At 39.3% G+C, this 16,329-nt stretch overlaps 1 protein-coding gene across 1 annotated transcript; it reads left to right on the forward strand.

The window, feature by feature from the left end:
• Window positions 1-1,721: 1,721 nt before the first annotated feature.
• LOC138623365 (arf-GAP with dual PH domain-containing protein 1-like) lies at window positions 1,722-16,292 on the forward strand. Its single transcript, XM_069702847.1, has 11 exons — window positions 1,722-2,073; window positions 4,181-4,311; window positions 5,858-5,949; window positions 7,399-7,481; window positions 11,631-11,743; window positions 12,060-12,206; window positions 13,435-13,518; window positions 13,955-14,017; window positions 14,118-14,189; window positions 14,717-14,945; window positions 15,025-16,292. The coding sequence occupies exons 1-11, from the start codon at window positions 1,983-1,985 to the stop codon at window positions 15,051-15,053; spliced, it is 1,134 nt and encodes a 377-aa protein (XP_069558948.1). The 5' UTR covers window positions 1,722-1,982; the 3' UTR covers window positions 15,054-16,292.
• The last annotated feature ends 37 nt before the right edge of the window (window positions 16,293-16,329 follow it).

The raw sequence follows: 16,329 nt of genomic DNA on the forward strand, positions 1-16,329 counted from the left end.
AGGACTTTGAATAGGCCACTCCAAAGTCTTCATTTTGTTTTTCTTCAGCCATTCAGAGGTGGACTTGATGGTGTGTTTTGGATCATTGTCCTGCTGCAGAACCCAAGTTGGCTTCAGCTTGAGGTCACCAACAGACGGCCGGACATTCTCCTTCAGGATTTCTTTGATAGACGGTAGAATTCATGGTTCCATTTATCACAGCAAGTCTTCCAGGTCCTGAAGCAGCAAAACAGCCCCAGACCATCACACCACCACCACCATATTTTACTGTTGGTATGATGTTCTTTTTCTGAAATGCGGTGTTACTTTTACGCCAGATGTAACGGGACACACACCTTCCAAAAAGTTCAACTTTTGTCTCATCAGTCCACAAGAGTATTTTCCCAAAAGTCTTGGGGATCATCAAGATGTTTTCTGGCAAAAATGAGACGAGCCTTAATGTTCTTTTTGCTCAGTGGTGGTTTTGGTCTTGGAACTCTGCCATGCGGGTCATTTTTGCCCAGTCTCTTTCTTATGGTGGAGTCATGAACACTGACCTTAACTGAGGCAAGTGAGGCCTGCAGTTCTTTGGATGTTGTCGTGGGGTCTCTTGTGACCTCTCGGATGAGTCGTCGCTGCGCTCTTGGGGTAAGTTTGACCGGCCGGCCGCTCCTGGGAAGGTTCACCACTGTTCCATGTTTTCTCCATTTGTGGATAATGGCTCTCACTGTGGTTCGCTGGAGTCCCAAAGCTTTAGAAATGGCTTTATAACCTTTTCCAGACTGATAGATCTCAATTACTTTCTTTCTCATTTGTTCCTGAATTTCTTTGGATCTCTGCATGACGTCTAGCTTTTGAGGATCTTTTGGTCTACTTCACTTCAGGTCCTATTTAAGTGATTTCTTGATTGAGAACAGGTGTGGCAGTAACCAGGCCTGGGTGTGGCTCGAGAAATTGAACTCGGGTGTGATAAACCACAGTTAAGTTATGTTTTAACAGGAGGGGGCAAACACTTGTTCACACAGGGCCATGTGGGTTTGGATTTTTTTTTTCTCCCTTAATAATAAAAACCTTCATTTAAAAACTGCATTTTGTGTTTACTTGTGTTATCTTTGACTAATATTTAAATTTGTTTGATGATCTGAAACATTTAAGTGTGACAGATGTGCAAAAAAAAATTGGAAATCAGGAAGGGGGAAACACTTTTTTACACCACTGTATTTGTATTTGTATTTGCAGAGCATCACAATGTTTGTGCGTGCATACTTTCAAATGAACATTGACAGCCAGCTTGGAAGCACTCGTATACTGTATATGCAGCAATGCGCTCACAGCAGTGGCTGCTTTTATTCTTCTGTCTGCTTACAGAAAGAATACAGTAGATTGCTGCCTCACTGCAGTTGTACCAGCATAATCAGAAATTAGATTCAGAAAAATACTACACATCAGTTGTTGATAACATTAACCTCTATGAACATGTTTTTTTTTTTAAAGTTATACTTTGCTGTAAAAAGGGTCTTCTGTTTTATAACTTCTGTAATATAATATTTTTGAATTAGTTCCATCAAATCGTTAGACTATCTGAAGAAAACCTCTTGAGATCTGGCACATGATTAACTATGAGTGACCAGTGAGTGAGTGAGGGAGGCGGTAGTGAGCTCAATGAGGAGGCTCGTCACCGTCTTTTGGAGAGGCTAATGGTGCGTTTCTCTTACCACCCTATGGCCACTGGAGGTCTCACTCACAAAGAACGTGAGAGAAGACTTCGACATTTGTCGTGGTATTTAAGTGGGTCTCTCCACAAGACTGACCATGCTCGTTTTTTTTTTTTTTTTTTTTAAGCCTCCTCAAATGACAAGCCTTCTCGTTAGTTGTTTAGGCGCGCCACGACGCGCTTTTACTATCTTGTCAAGTGCGTCCGGGGCTGCAATCTCACTTTCGGTGCATGAGAGTTCAAGGGTTTTTAGCCGCAAAGGAGCCGTTGGCGCTGAATCAGTTGCATTATGGCTTCGGATCAAGAAATGAACAGACAGCGTGTGAAGGAGCTTCTGGAGAAACCTGGCAATGGAAACTGTGCCGACTGCGGAGCTGCTGGTAGGTCGGAGGGGAATCACCTATAAGATGCTGGACACATTTTAGTCTCCTTTTCCTACTTGTTTTTTGTTTTGTTTGTTAATACATTCAATGGCAACTTCACTTCGTCATGTTTCCCCTAAGGATATTATGAGCTATAATATTTAACTTAATACCACAGTGTGTCCCTTGTTTTTCAGAAGAGAGTGCAAGGTCGTTTCGTTTCTCTTTTCAGACAGTCACGATGTGGCATGCTTATGAAATATTAAATACTTGATAATGAAGAGCATCACATAGTCGAGCAATGAATTTATAAGAGCAATTAGTGTCCTTTTAAAACCGCTTCTGGGGTTTTAGCACTTTTTTTTTTTTACACCAACTGGAAATCTATTGAAACTCCTATTTGCTCCACTTAGGTGTAAATATATGAAAATGAAGTGAGGTTTTTCCTAAATGTATTTTGCATGTAGACACAGCAGTTCAATATGTAGGCCTATTCATCGTGTAGTTAGTTTAGGTTAAGTTAGGTAGTTACTTTATTAATCCCCGAGGGGACATTTTTTTTCGCTACAGCAGCATACAGAAGCAATAAAATAATATCTAACTGAATACCACAGTTTCCTTCAGCATGCGCACTTGTGGTCACTCACCCTCATGATCACACCTAATTGGTTTACACTTGTCAAATCTACAGTTCAGCACAAATGGACGCATGCACTCACTCCGAGTCAAATGTATGTATCAAGATTCTCACAAATTGAAGCTTGTAGTGTGAAAAGTAAAAAAAAAAAAAAAAAAGAAGCTTGATAATACACCTTGTCAAATGCCAATAACATTAATCTCAGCTTGATTCTTTCAGGTCTCTTTAGATTAAGTGACTGATTTTAAGATTCTTTCTTTTATTTTTTTTGGATTGTGCTAGGTTCCACTTCCATGCCAAATGCATCCTCTTTTCTATATAGAATTACTTATATGTAGTTCTAATGAGTGAGGTCGGGCTTGGCTAACCGCACATCATTGTCTTGTCCCTTGTACAGATGCATGATCTTGCCTTGTTGCAGTTTGATAAGTACACTCGAGGAAGTGATCTAGTTCTTTGTTCTCATGCTATTTTTGCATCGCGAGCTGCTTTTTGTCTTCCATTTGCAATGGTTGAAGGACTGCGGCCCACTGATATGACCTACATGACACTGATCCAGTTCTCTGGCTCACTTACAAAATAACCTCCGTGACAGCTGTAATCTCACCTGGCATTGATCAGAGGGATGATTCTGAAAATTTGTTTTGAAGTGTCTGAATGTGTAGTCACTCACACCTTTGCTTGCGGCACTTCCCTGCTCAGTGTGTGCTACATCACATGACTTAAAAAAACAACAACAAGCTGTCTTGCTTATGAAATTCTGTGAAATTCACGTTTGCTATGCTTTCCTCTTTTCACACTTGTCTTCAAAAACGTATTTGAACTGTGTGATGTCACACTTCAAAGAGAGCCATGAAGCTAACCCGTTACAAAAAAAATGTGATGCTTGCTTGAGTTACATATGCCAGCAGTGAATATATACTATACAATTATCTCCACATACATACATACATGTATGGATATCCGGTATATGAGTGATAGTACCATAATCACTTTGAAGATCTAGACTGTTTTTAAATCTAGGTCATGGAGACAAGCTCAATGCATTTTCCTGTCTTCACTACAATGAGCACATGCTGGAAATGTATTTTTTTTAATTTATTTCTTTTAGATGCACAGACAGATGGCTCAGTATTGAGGCAGTTGTTTGCTAATATTAAAGACAGAGTGATAAAGAGAGAAAAACTATTTTTTTATGTCTCATTTTATCAAATTCCTCCAGGATCTAAAGGACTGACACCCCTGTTGTTTCTCTTAAATCTGTCATTTTTGGCTGACATTTCTGTCAGGCACTATTACCTACACATTTTTGTTAGGAACGTAATCCACCACAATAACCATGTGAAAACTCTAACGTGAATATTCGTTCCCCAGTGTGACACTACTGCATGTAAAAATGTTTCAACCACTGTCCCTAGAGTCTGTTGAGGAATGTTTTATTGTGGTCAGTTCTTTTGTTCATTCATACATCTTTATGCTGCATTGCAGACCTGGAGTGGGCATCCTACACCCTGGGTGTATTCGTGTGTCACAGCTGCTCAGGCCTCCACAGAAACATTGCTCAGATCAGCAAGGTCAAATCTCTCCTGCTGGATCCCTGGAGCTCCTCTGAGTTGGAGGTAAGAACTATTGTCTCTTGTTAATAAATTTATGTCGTCAGTTTTATTCATACAAATCCTGAACAAAGTAGAAAACCCTGTTCTGTAAGAGAAGACCAGCCATTGATCAAAACTTGGCTTGAAGTAACGCCTGCAACCTCTGGCCCTCACCCATCCCACCCGGCTTGCTCCCTGTTAGCTGGCCTGCCCCTGCCTCCCTGCTTGGAAGAATAAGTCAAGTCATCAGTATCAATTCAGCATGGCCTGAAAGGCATGAGCTAGCATCTGGCAGACACAACCAATATCTTTGTGTATGTACAGTGGTGTGAAAAAGTGTTTCCCCCTTCCTGATTTCCAATTTTTTTGCACGTCTGTCACACTTAAATGTTTCAAATCATCAAACAAATTTAAATATTAGTCAAAGACAACGCAAGTAAACACAAAATGCAGTTTTTAAATGAAGGTTTTTTTTTATTATTAACTGAGAAAAACAAAAAAAATCCAAACCCACATGGCCCTGTGTGAACAAGTGTTTGCCCCCTCCTGTTAAAACATAACTTAACTGTGGTTTATCACACCTGAGTTCAATTTCTCTAGCCACACCCAGGCCTGGTTACTGCCACACCTGTTCTCAATCAAGAAATCACTTAAATAGGACCTGCCTGACAAAGTGAAGTAGACCAACAGATCCTCAAAAGCCTTGGGTTCTGCAGCAGGACAATGATCCAAAACACACCAGCAAGTCCACCTCTGAATGACTGAAGAAAAACAAAATGAAGACTTTGGAGTGGCCTAGTCAAAGTCCTGACCTGAATCCTATTGAGATGCTGTGGCATGACCTTAAAAAGGCGGTTGGTGCTGGAAAACCCTCCAATGTGGCTGAGTTACAACAACTCTGCAAAGATGAGGGGGCCAACATTCCTCCACAGCGCTGTGAAAGACTCATTGCAAGTTATCGCAAACGCTTGATTGCAGTTGTTGCTGCTAAGGGTGGCCCAACCGGTTATTAGGTTTAGGGGGCAAACACTTTTTCACACAGGGCCATGTGGGTTTGGATTTTTTTTCTCCCTTAATAATACAAATTTTCATTTAAAAACTACATTTTGTGTTTACTTGTGTTATCTTTGACTAATATTTAAATTTGTTTCATGATCTGAAACATTTAAGTGTGACAAACATGCAAAAAAAAAAAAAAAGAAATCAGGAAGGGTGCAAACACTTTTTCACACCACTGTATGTGATGGTGTTTGTATGAGCGTTTGAGATCCCAGGGCTCTCAGAAATGATTTTAAAAGCAGGTTGATTTCACAGTGAAAATGTCAAGAGATGTACAATTGTTTTACACCTCATTCTTGTTTTCACACATTTTGACATGTGAGATTAGCTGTATCACCCTGGCACCCCACTGAATGTGTGCAGCAAAAAAGTTTGTAGTGTTTTGCAATCACCTCCTTCTCTCCTTTGTTTCCCCTTTTTCTCCTTCTTACGTGTGTGTGTGTGTGTGTGTGCACGTGTGTGTGCGCGTGTGTGTGTGTACTTGCACTTTTTGTATGATGCGTCTCTGCAGTTTATGGACTCTGAGGGTAACAATGCTGCCAAGGCCAAATATGAACAGCTAGTTCCTGCCTTCTACTACTGTCCCACATACAAAGATTGCATGTAAGTGATGCTTCCTTCCCTTCTCTCCTTATGTTTGATTCAGGTGTTTGCGCTGTGTTTATGTTGTGCAGGTTCTAACCTCGAAATGCAAGATAACTTAGTGACAGGATACTGTAGAAACTTCTTTCCGTTCGTCTTATGCCAATGTCTGAACACTGTATGGAAGATTTTCATGCCCATCCAGCTATCAAGTTGTCTGCAAAGTAGTTTAGGATGAAATTACTATATATGTATAAAAAAACCAACATTTGTTCAAATGTTAGGCATTATCAATAAAACATGGAACGTCTGTCAAATTTAGTGACATCTGTTCGAAACAACAACATTTTCATTTTATTTTTTATACCACCAAATCACAACGCAAGTCATCTCAAGGTAATTAAAGACCTTACCACAGAACCTTACAACAATATAGAGAGGAACCCAATAATTTAACAATTCCCATATAGCTGTAAAGAAAAACTCCTCTTCAATAGAAAGAAACTTCTGATAGAACCAGAAGCTGAGTTGGCCAGCCATTTGCCTCTTCTGGTTGGGATGATGAGATTTCAAAGTCAAATTCTACTTTGGGATTTGACTTATTGCCTGTTAGGGCATTTATATAATTAATGTTGATGTTAGCTACATCATATTATTGCAATCTAATGCCTTTCTGCCGCAGTTCAAGTTTTTTAAACCTTTGCTGATATATTGGGTAAATTGATAATTTTGTGCATAGACAGTAAAATATTACCAATGTCATCTTAAAGGCTGCAGTTATTGCTCTACGAATGGATGCCGTCTTTGACAAATGTTTTGGGTTTGTCAGGATGCAGAAACTCCTGAGTGATAAGAATGTCAAGTTCCTGTAGCATGAACAGAAAGCAACAGCTGAGTTTGAGGGCTTCATTTTAACTTAACCGTGATATAAATAACACCATGGCAAAACACTAAGCAACATACAGAACTGCATTGTGTTTAAGGAAGTGATACAATACAAAAAGGAGTGGATGAGCAAAGACAGAAAAAGGCAAATCCATTACTGTGAAGGGCTTGGATCACTTGGGGAAAAGCTGTACAAAGGAGTTACATCAGTGTGATGCTGATTTGTTGAGAGTGACAGAGCTCGTCAAGCATATTGAAAAAAAGTGCCTTGGTGAAAAGCATACTGAAGATGCAAGACTTATTATTAAGGCAAAGAAATCCAGAGAAATTAATAAAGAAGGATATGAGAAAAAGAAAAGAGCACAAGCCATAATGGATATCATGATAGATGGAGCCCAAACGAGACACAAGTGATCATTACGAGAAGATGAGCCAAGTAGTATCTAATAAGAGTTTCTATGACATGAAGCCCAGAGGCTCCAGGTCCATGCAAGTTAATGAGATGTTTACAACAAAATTAGCTGAAGCATGAAGTAAACATCACACCCAGGAAAAGCTGAGTGTCTAACAGCCCCTCTTTTACAGGCTCCTGCGGGAACAATGGATCCGAGCCAAGTACGAGAGGAAGGAGTTTGTGTGTGTGGAGCGGCAGGAGCCCTACTCGGCAGGTAGGAATTAAAACATGTGTCTGTGCAGTTGAAGACATAAACGCACTATATATTCAATTCTGAATGAATACTAAGGGAAATAGCATCTTCCAGAATTATTGTTTGAAACAGCAGCCTCCTCTTAAAGTAATAGTTCAGTATTTTAGGAAATAAGAAAATAGTAAGAGGACATAAACAAAAGCTCAAACCTGAAATGTGTTTTTGTAAGGGTTAAACAAAAGATACATAATGTTAATTGGTGAGCTCCAGAGGTGTCGGTAGTGTATTGTGTGCGGTTTAGCCTGGTAATGGTATGATACTGTCAAAAAGGTGCAATAATAAATAACTAATGATAAGCCCGGCATCATCATCCTTTTCTCATGGATGACTGTGTGATCATTCTGTCATTGGCCTAAGCTCAGTTCCTCACTAAATGTGTATTACATAACACTTATCCCCGTCTCTCTTGTGCTGATTCACGTTCCCATGTCAGTGTCTCACAGACCAGCGCAGCCTCTTTAAAAAGAGAGAAAGCGGCACTGACCTAACCAGACGCAACTAATTATTAACGGACGTTCTCATATATTTTGAAGGAGAAAGGCACATTTTTAGGTGTTTAATAATGTACAGTATTTGTCAACAATAACTTCTTAACACCAGCCTCTACTCTTAGATGCTCATGAAGAAGAGTCTGATGATTTAGCCAGCATTTAAAAAAAAAAAAAATGGACTGACACATGCAACACCTAATACAGAAGGTGTGCCAAGACAGCAGGCAATTTGACTGGTTAAACAAAGGTATAAGGACATGAACTCTATTCATAGGTTTCAGTGTCTGGTATCGTGCATGCCTGCTCACTTGCATTAAGTACCGTCACACCTAATGTAAAAAAATAATGCATAAAAGTGGAGCCATGAGTAAAACGATAGACCCATTGCTTTTCACCCTGCTCTCAATAACAGTTTTTTTTTTCCTTTTACATTTCTAAATCACAAAACCTTCAACTTCAGAGTGATTTAGTTTTGAGAAATTCACTTCTGCTGCAACTTCTCACTAGACTTTTGCAAAGTCTAGGGAAATGGGAAGCTGTCAAACATGAATGTATTCTGATGATGAAAAAAAAAAAAGGATGGTCACCAACTGTGCTATCAAGGTTTAATTGTCTGTTTCCCTTGGTAACTTCTGTGCCGGAAACAGGAAGCTGTAAAAATATAGTCAGTTTAACCCCGATACGAAGGAGGGTTTGTGGCAATTTATTTGGTAAAATATTTCAAAACATTTTACTCCACACCTCGTCTGTGCAAGTAATGGGCTGGACTGCCTCTTTAGAGCAGTAGTGAAGTGATGTCACCGTGCCAAGTTCACACAAAAAGTTAAACATTTCACATACTATGTAGTAGTTCACATGAGGAAACAGATTGTTATGTCTAAAAGCAAACAGTTCCCTTTTAAGGAAGCCATACTATTTCTCACTGGGTGACATTGAACAACCTCTTTTTAAAACATAGGTTGAAAGTTTAGGATGTGTCTTTACTGTGGACATATACAGCTGAAATTTCTCTGAGAGACTGGTGCCAAGTTGTAATACCAAGACCTATCCTCTACAATTTAAAAATCGACTGTATTGAGAAGGTTAAAAGAATAGCATTTGAAATATTGCAGAAAACATGTGCAAGGCAAACTGAGAAATTTATAATGAAGTACTTCTGTCCTTTTTGGATTAAAAAAAAAAAAGAAAAAAAAAAAGAGCCCTCATTTCTCAAAGGGGACTAAATGCATCTAAAAGGCTGCCTGCAGAGTGGCTCCCTGGACTACTGTCATGCAATGCATATTTGATATGTGCATGCAGAAGCTAAAAGTCAAATCTTAGTTTCAGGTAGAGAAGATAGAGCGTTGTTATCAGAGTCTCATGACTGCCAAACTCTGTGTCTCTATCAATGGCCTCTTGTGTTGGGCTGTGCAGAGGTTTACGAGCATGTGGCTCTGCGTCTCTGCCATGGAGAAAGAATGCCCTCTTTTGTGTACAAGCAATCTATATAACATTGCTCATTGATTTTCGGTCAAAAATATTTGCAGTGATCTGTGCTGGATGTGGAGAAAGACAGACGTTGTGGTCCAAAACTCAGTTTGCTCTCCCAAGTGTTTGCAGATCTTTGGCATCGTGTTGTTACAGTGAATGACTTCTCTTCTTCTCCTCTGCTGAGTTATGTTGTTGTGGACAGGCTGATCCCCTCCTCCCAGTAGTGGAACAAAACATTCTGACTCATGAATTATTGATGAAGCCATCGCTCAACCAGGAGTTTTACTGCTGTCTGTGGCTCAAAGATTACTTTGTTACTGTGCCATGCCAGTAAGAAGATCTAAATGAAGAAGAGGATGGAACAAATGTGCAGGTGGACAAGCAGACAAACATTAAGTTGAATTTGAGGTGCAGCTTTGAGAAAACATTAACTGAGATAATTTTAGGGCATACGTTCCTCAAAATTCTCCTATTTTGCTTTTTGAATTGTTTTTAACTTTACCTCATACCATACTAGCAATTAACTGAGGTACTTTACTTTCTGGGGAAATAGTTTTCTTGTACAGTGTCTTGCAAAGGAAGTGGATTAACCCAGTTATTTATGATGTAGTTTATGTTTTAAAAGTTCCTGTGTAATCTAAAGGCAGTATTTCTGTGGAGGGTATGGTCAGGATCCCCATGATTCGTTATTATACCTTTTGAGAAAAATCACAAGTGTTCAAAGAAAGTGTTAAAATAACACTAACAAGGTCAAAAAAACAAAAACGTAGAACAAATTAAAACATAATGTAAACAAGGACTACTTTCATTGAAAATTCCTTGCAACAGGTTCACATTGCAGCATCAGTGCTGCTGAAATGATAACGGCTAGTACTTAAGTGTACTGTCTTGAAATCATCCAGCACTAAGACATTTGTGGTCTCACGCTAGAGAGTTTCAGATCATTGTATCATCAAAATCAAGAGAACTGTTATCCCCCCCCCCTCGAAAAAAAAGTCTCTGCTTAATATTTAACATATTGCCCATCTCTGTGAGCCTGTATGTTGCTGTGCACGACAAAGACAATGCATTCCTTCCTCCGGTGCTGTTTCTGTTGGCTCATGCTAAATATGGGCATGTTTTACTTCCTGATCAAAAATTGACTGGACTCATTCACTGCCCCTAACTGTTTGAAAAAATAAGTTCTGAAACAAAAAGGTGCTTTGCTGGTTATTAATCAAAAACTCTTTGTGTGTGTGTGTGTGTTTTTTTTGTTTTTTTTTTTGTGATATTCAGGCTTGTAGATGAAGCCATTAGTCAAAGCTGAATTATTTATATACAGTAAAAGCAGAGATGCTTTCCTCCCAACACTGCTGAGGTTCTTAGAACAGTGACCACATACTCTAAAAGTGTGCAGCCATTAATGTCTGCAATGCAGGAAACTTCAGTCGGCTGGTTACATAGCAAAATATGTCCTAAACTCTTGGTGTTGCATAATAAGTTTTATTGCACTCAATACTCGTATGTATGAATAGGCACAAGTGAAGGTTTAATAATATGTAAATAACATACTTTAAATAACATTAGGATTCATTTGAGCTCCTTTTATCAGGAAACTGTGGGGTTAATTATAGTGGCAGTTATGATGGGACAGCAGCTTTAGTCATAACTAAAGCTAAAAGGTCAATATTTTTACATAAAAATAGAGCAGCTATGTGTAATGTGCACTTCTACGGAGCTGTAGAATTTGAGCATTTCACACTTTCCGAACAACTCGGTAGTCAACCTCACTTCCACTCACAGCAGCAGGGACCTACTTGTGAACATGGTAACTAAAAAAACCCCCGGAGATTTCAGGATTTAGGAGAGTGACTTCAGCAACATTCAGCAGTTGACCAGAAACAGGACTCCAAATGAATACTAATATTACAGTATGTGTAAATAGGCACTAACAATTTGCTTGCATCATATCAACTTTACAAAAAAAACCCCGATAATGTCACTAAGTTTTCAATTTATTTGCATAATAAACACATTTATTGTTGATCCATTTTCATTGTTTGTGAAGTTTTCATCGATTGTATTTTAGTAGTTTAATAGAAGTTGTGTCTCTTCTGTTTTCTTGTCCCTGTCAATGGAACGGCACCATTTTGGACTCCCCTACTGGAAGGCTACAGAGAGGGGTTTCTATGGAAACGAGGCAGAGACAACGGGCAGTACTTAAGCCGAAAATTTATTCTGTCCGAACGGGAGGGAGTTTTGAAGTACTTCAACAAGCATGATGTGAGTGTTTACCCTTGTGTATGTCAGTTTTAGCTAGTTTGTATTCCTTTACAAAATGTCCTGTTTTTTTTTTTTTTTGGCTATCCCTTTCAAATTTTTGTTGAAAGGTTTTCATATCAATAGCTGCATAAGTACAAGATGTGCACTTTGTTATGACCCCATTTTAAAAACCATAAAAGTGACGGAGAGCTAAATCATGCCTGTCAGGACCATAATCACTGTATTTTTAATTTCTTGGTATCATTCATATAATTCCCTTCTTCTTTCCCATATGCGCAGGCCACATTACTGTCTAAAAAAACTTTGCTTTCTGCAGGCCAGGGAGCCCAAAGCGATAATGAAGATAAACACGGTGAATGCCACTTTTCAGCCAACTAAAATTGGCACTGCCCATGGCCTGCAGATAACCTATTTGAAGGACAACAGCACGAGGAATATCTTTGTTTACCACGAGGATGGCAAGGTGAGGTGGAGTGCGTCTGTTTTGTGTTTAGCATGAGAAATGACAGACTGTGTGTGTGTGTGTGTGTGTGTGTGTGTGTGTGTGAGAGAGAGAGGATGGTGGGAAAGGCACAAGAGTCCCTCTAGTGCAGACAGTCTGTCATTACAAGTCAGTGTGACTGAAGGCTTCACAACAATACCGTATACAGTGAACCCTCGTTTTTCGCGGGGGTTACGTTCCAAATAGAGACCGTGATAGGTGAAATCCGTGAAGTAGTAACCTTTATTTTTTTTTACAATTATTATACAATGAAATACTCCATAATACATTGAAACCAAAGAACAAAACCTTTTTACAGGCCCAAGCATTTGTTTAACAAATAAAAGTACTGTATAAATGTTTTTTTTACAAATAACTACTGTACTGTAAAATAATAATTTTAATCATCAATACGAACTGAAGGCTTCAAATTGCTGAGATCGGCACCGCCCCACTGCGACCCGAGTCACTGGATTAGAACGGGAGGAAATGAAAAATGATTATGAAAAAAAATACAAAGTACAGTAGGACAAATAGTGACTCGTGTATTTCACTGCTCTTCTGACTGAGCCGCTGCATCCTGACTCCGCTCTGCAGCGGTTCTTTCTTCTAAAGCCGGCGGTGCAGGTGTGGTTTTTCGAGAGAAGAACATAGTTATCGGTAGTTGTTGTCGCTCTTTTTTCTTCTGGGCAAAAAGATTCTTATAAACCGACATGCCACCATCGATTATTTTTAATTTGGCAAGCTGTTTTACGTACGTGTACATATTAAACCGCAACGTTATTGACAAACAGGTAGAGAAGAAGCGGAGAGACTGTTCAGCCAATCAGAATGCAGAACACAATGCACGATGCAAATCCGTGAAGCAGCGAGACCGTGAAAGGTGAACCGCGTTATAGCGAGGGTTCACTGTATATACCATTTCAATTCTGAAGTGGTCATCATGGCTTCAGAAACCCTCAGTCACATGCTTTACTGCCTAATCAAAATATGCTTCTAAATTGTGCACCTCTCTTGTGGTTTTAGAGGTTTTCAGATGGTTATTGTACTACTACATAAAAATGTCTCTTTAAGGAGCCATTTTGTCTAGTAATGAGTGCCATTTGTTGTGCTGGAGGTAATTGGGTACAGTTTGGACTTATGGTGTAAATGAGAAGATGATATTGCTGTATGAGTCAGCCATTGTTCCCTCTGATGTCTTGTCCTGAAGGAAATTGTAGACTGGTTCAATGCCATCAGAGCAGCAAGGTTTCACTACCTGCAGGTGGCTTTTCCTGGGGCTCTCAACTCTGAGGTGAGTGTGTGTGTGTGTGTGTATACAGCTACAGTTTAGGACTTGAGGTTTTTTTATTTTCTAGTTTGTTATAATAAAACTTGTAGGTGAAAACTGGATAGCAAGATCATTGTTTCTGGTGAGAAATGGTCAGAATAGTTAAGAGTCAGCTCAGAATTATCACTAATGGTCCACAAAATCTCCTGCACATGGAAACACATATGCACATGCATTAACATGTGAACTTGTCACGTACACACATGTAAACGTGTGTGTATTTTACACCTTTTGAGTAGTCTACACTGGTTACCAATGCACACATTTCACTTCAATAAAATGATGTATTTGACCATTTCGGTGGCTGTAAATTTGCACCATTTTTACACCTTAAGCATTACCTGTGTTGCATACAAAGACACACACACAGTGAATAAATATAATATTTTTATTTGTCTAGTTGTTGTTGAAGCTAACCAGGAACTACATAAAGGAGGGTTACATGGAGAAGACTGGTCCAAAGGTGACTATTTGTTCTAAATACCAACACAAAAAAAGGTAAAGAAGTAGAGGTCATAACAGTGCCTTCAATGTAAATTGAACCTTCCGTTTCTGTCCTACAGCGCACAATGGGCTTCAAGAAGAGGTGGTTTACGATGGATGAGAGGAGGCTCATGTACTTCAAAGATCCACTGGTATTTAAGTTGCACATTTCATTTTTCAATTAAATTGATTTGTATAGTGCTAAATCACAGGCACTCAACAGAGTAAAGTCCTTACAACATAACATTATCAACAATGGAGAGAGGAACTCAACAATTCCCACGTGATCGACCGTTGGAGGTAAAAACGTCCTATAATACAGAAGGAAAATGCTTTAATTACATACTGTGACCAGCCGATGGTGTTGTCAGTTCTCCACAATACATTTATCTCTCTCTTTTTTTCCCCTCAACTCAGTGCCCCAAAGAACTCGATAGAAAATATGTTCCTCCTAGATAAGTAGCCGTCTATGCAGACAGTTTCTGTGGAGTTAGCAGAATATGTGGACTGTTTTTGTGGTGCTCAACATTTCAGACCAGAACATGGTAGTTAAAATCCTTATTTGACCAGCGTCTGTGTCCTGTATATCTTATTGTAACCCCAACTTCTCATGCAGCTCAACAGCACTGAATTTCAGTTTAATTCTGGGGAGATTAAATATGTTTCTCTCTGCTTGTAGGATGCTTATGCACGAGGTGAGGTGTTCATTGGCAGTAAGGAAAATGGCTACACTGTGCTTCCCGGCCTTCCTCCCACCATTCAAGGCTACCATTGGCAGTTTGGAATTACCATACTGACCCCAGACAGGAAGTTTCTGTTTGCATGTGAGACTGAAGAGGACCAGAAAGATTGGATCACTGCGTTTCAGACTGTTATCAACAGAACCATGCAGCCTCAGGAGTATGCAGGTAAATTAGAAAAAGGAGGTCAAGTCCCTACTTTTCTGGCTCAAGAAGTCTGATATATTTCTCTTCTTCCATTCTGCAGTGGAGGCATATTTTAAGCACAAACCGTGAACTCCTTAGTGCTTGAAGAAATGTTGGTGCAGGATGAGGCGCAGAAAGCTGGGGGATGTAGAAAAAGGAACCTTGACATCTCTTAATAAAAGCCCTTTTAACAACCATATGGGAACAGAAAAGGACCGCAAGGTGAAATGGCTTTGAACAGTTACCATTCAAACAATTACCCTTTTGTCTTCCAGCTGTCCTCCTCAACCTCACTCACATTATGCGTCAGGCTCATTTCTTTGGGAGTGGGTCCTTCCTAAGCTCAATAATGTCAGCCTAACTCACTCATCTGTTATGTGACGTGACTTATATACTTGAAAGAGGTCAGTCACCCTGACTGAATGTGCAGAACTTATGTATGTATGCCCTTTTTGTGAAGGAATCAGAACTGTTGCGGCTCACGTGAAGAGATTTCAATATGTTCTCTGTTATCAATGAGATAAGCATCAACACCTGTATCAGTGAGATCTACCTTGCATTTCAACAAAGTGTACAAACTGCACACTTCTGACCAGTAATATTGTGTGCAGACTAAAACAAAATTAATTGACACTCAACTGTAAAATGTCATTAAGGAGTTAGACATAAATGGTCGCACACAAACTTTTCATATTTTACATTATGTAGTACATGTATGAGCACACTGATATTTAACTGTCATATTTATATTTTTTACTGTCTAATTTGCTATATGCAGCTCTTAATGTTATGGTGCCAAACACTGCAGATACGGTAAGCTATTTTTTACCTTTATTTTGGTACTTATTTAAGCAGGTTAATGCAGATTTTTAGTGCTGGCTCACATTATTGTCTTGTTTTGTAGAACTGTTTAAAGATACTGATTCAAATTGGACATTTACTTTCACGTTATGCATAATTATCCAGCAGAGGGCGACATAGGAAAGGCTTTAAACTTACTCCAAACCTGTTTAAAAATTCCAGGGGGTCATTAACCTTAAGAAACCAGCAGTGACTACACATTAAATCATTTGTGCTAAAGCACTGAGGGAGAAAAACATGAGGTGTGATGGGAGTAGTAACCGCTTTGTACCAACCTGAAGCTCTGGAGTCGAGCAAACCACGAGCATGCACCTGTCCTGTTTAAGTGTCACTGAACAAGACACGCTCCACTGCATACACTGATCTGTGTGTGGAGTGTATAAGAATCTGAATTGTGTCTGATCCTGAAATACGGTCACTATTAAAAGGCTGAGCGCCACATCATCTGCAGCGTTATCTTTTTTTTTATTTTTTTTATTTTTATTTTAGTAAACGTTCAGTTACA

Source organism: Brachyistius frenatus, unplaced genomic scaffold, assembly GCF_029030835.1.
Source record: "Brachyistius frenatus isolate BFR_SWC_R1_liver_20210118 unplaced genomic scaffold, ASM2903083v1 Contig_43, whole genome shotgun sequence".
NCBI lineage: Eukaryota > Metazoa > Chordata > Actinopteri > Embiotocidae > Brachyistius > Brachyistius frenatus.